Source organism: Perkinsus marinus (genome assembly GCF_000006405.1).
Source record: "Perkinsus marinus ATCC 50983 genomic scaffold scf_1104296941470, whole genome shotgun sequence".
NCBI lineage: Eukaryota > Perkinsozoa > Perkinsida > Perkinsidae > Perkinsus > Perkinsus marinus.
The window spans coordinates 1-2,463 of record NW_003212526.1 but is presented as its reverse complement, the minus strand read 5'-3'; the positions used below and the strand labels follow the sequence as shown (position 1 = coordinate 2,463).

Here is a 2,463-nt window from a genome sequence, read left to right as displayed (position 1 = left end):
CTTACGAACGCTGCATGGCCTAGGGCATTTCGCACACGCGGAGCGGAGCGCAAGAACGTGTTAATGGTAGAAGTTAAATGTAGGAGAAAAGCGAGCTCTGACATGACATGAGATAGCTAAGGAATCTCTACTGAGACTATCTTGGCGATAGTCAAGTTTCGTTGCGAGACGCTTTGTAGAAGAATTAAGTTGGCGTAAAAGTATACCGACGAACAGACAACCACATGGCGTCGCAAAAACGAAGGTTTCTCCCTAGCTTTCGGTTCTCAAGACCACGTATCGCCGTGAAATCGTGTCAACATGCGAGAAGTGTTACGAAATACATCTTGTCTCCAAGACTTGAAGAAAGTTCTTACATAGGTGATCAGCTTGGGATGGATTATACGGTTTGTTATGCGACTCTCCTCACTGGTAAGAATGCAACAGGACAACGAAGGAGCCAGTAAACTTATAGTCCGAGATTTCCTGAACGACATGCCATGGATCAGCTTCAAGCTAGTCCATCAGCTAGCGCAATAAAAATGAATTCGGAATCGGCTCATCGACAGACTCGACCAATGTGACTCAAATATGTGACATCTCGAGCGTACGTATGCTCGAAAATTCTTTATCAAGATAAAAGACATAACTGAAAAACTATGACATTCTCATATATGAGATAATCATGGAGCTGCAACATAGCACTAAACCTTTGTCCCCGATATACCGTCAACACAGGCTTGCCCACTTATCGCAATTTAACTGGACCAGCTTCCCAAATAGTCCAGCTCCATGGCCAGGTATGGCTATAGACCAGAACATTGACCCATACGTGGAGGTTGAAGTGGGATTTGAATTCCCAAACATCCGGTTTGTGATCAACACTGTTGCCGAAGATGTCCACAGATATACCGGCTCCGACAACTATCGCCGAGACATCGATGCCCAGCTCACCATGTGCTTTGATATCACCCTTGTTCGCATACTTGACCCCAACTTGACCAGAGAGTGTGACTCTCAATGCAGGAACGATCCAGACTTTGATTATGAACGAGACCGACATCGCTATTTTCCCTTCGTAACGGCCACTCCCACCGCTGCCTGCACCCGTAAGACATACTTCAATGCGCAAGCTTGCGAAGCCAACACTAGCACCCCAAACTAGGGCGCATCCACCGGCTTCGAAACCAAAGAGTAGGACCTCCGTCTTCGGCTGCTTCAAATGGACTGTGACATTCATGTGAGCTCTATTTTCCTCATTCTCTTGATCGGTATAAGCCATATATAGCTCGAGGCCCATAAACGTGTTGTTGGAGTCGAAACCAACATACAGGCAGTATGAAGAGACCGATGTGGTCAAACCTCTCTTGCAAGCCGGTGGTAATTCAAACTCCTTCTTATCATCCTTGTCCTGTAGAGGAGAGTGATACTTATGCCGAAAGAACTCATGTGCAGCTGTGCCATTGGAGATACGAAAATAATCAATCGGTGCTACCGACTTATCTCCACGAATGTGAGTCTTGTTCGACCTCCAGTCGTGGCTCTTCCCATCGTTGAAAAATCGACGAAACTCTTCGCTAACCAAACGGGTCTTGTCGAATTCAACATCTAGTTGTGGCGCCTCCTCTTTTGCTGCTGCTTGATTGTAGCTCTGGACTATGCCGTACGCCGCGTGAATCTCCTTTATGGCATCATCCAAAGTTAATGCATCGTCGAGATCTTCCCAATAAGTGACCTTGGACTCGAGATAGATTTTTTCATCGAAGGTATTGATACCCAAGAGATCCACCATCTGCTTGTGATTCTCGTCAAGATAGAGAACCCAACTGTTACTGATCGCACCAGTCTGAGCGAGGGCAGTGAAGTTGAGACCCGATTTGGGATCCACACCTTCTACTCCACTTCTGGACCACATGTTCAGCTTGCGTTCACCGTCATCTATCAAGCCTTTATAGATCCAACCATCATCCTCGAGCGTACGATTGGCATTGAGCCTGCGAGAATTGGGCATATCATCCATCTTCCTGGTTCCCTGGTTTATGAGGAACGACTGTTTATTGAAGAATTGGGAGGTACTGAAGTGCGTCTCGTTCTGGACCATGAAGAGATACAGGTACGGGTGACTTGGCGCTGCTTGAACCACTGCTTGACCGTCCTTGGCGATGAAGATGTCTCGATGAACGGTGAACGACTTGTTATCATCCATACCAGGTAGGACCAGCCCTTCAGTCTCCATAGCCTTGGAGATGTGACATCCCATTGGGTTCCCTTTGACGTCCCTCAAGTCAAGATTACAGAAATGCGTCGTCTTCATCTGCATACGAACGTTGCCCATTTTGAAGGCATATGCTTCACCATGTATCAATAGGGCGACGAGGAGGATGTTCATTATCGAGATGGTGAACGGAGTCATAAAATTACTGTGATACCCGAATAAGTAATTCCAGTCAACTCGACGCTCATAAAAGAGTCAGGAAACCAATG

At 46.7% G+C, this 2,463-nt stretch overlaps 1 protein-coding gene across 1 annotated transcript; it reads right to left on the bottom strand.

Annotated features, from left to right (window-relative positions):
* Positions 1–727: 727 nt before the first annotated feature.
* Positions 728–2,368, bottom strand: Pmar_PMAR021678 (hypothetical protein; the record flags this gene model as incomplete). The annotated part of the gene is made up of 1 exon (XM_002781808.1): positions 728–2,368. One exon carries the CDS (start codon positions 2,366–2,368, stop codon positions 728–730), a length of 1,641 nt encoding a protein of 546 aa, XP_002781854.1.
* Between the last annotated feature and the right edge of the window lie 95 nt (positions 2,369–2,463).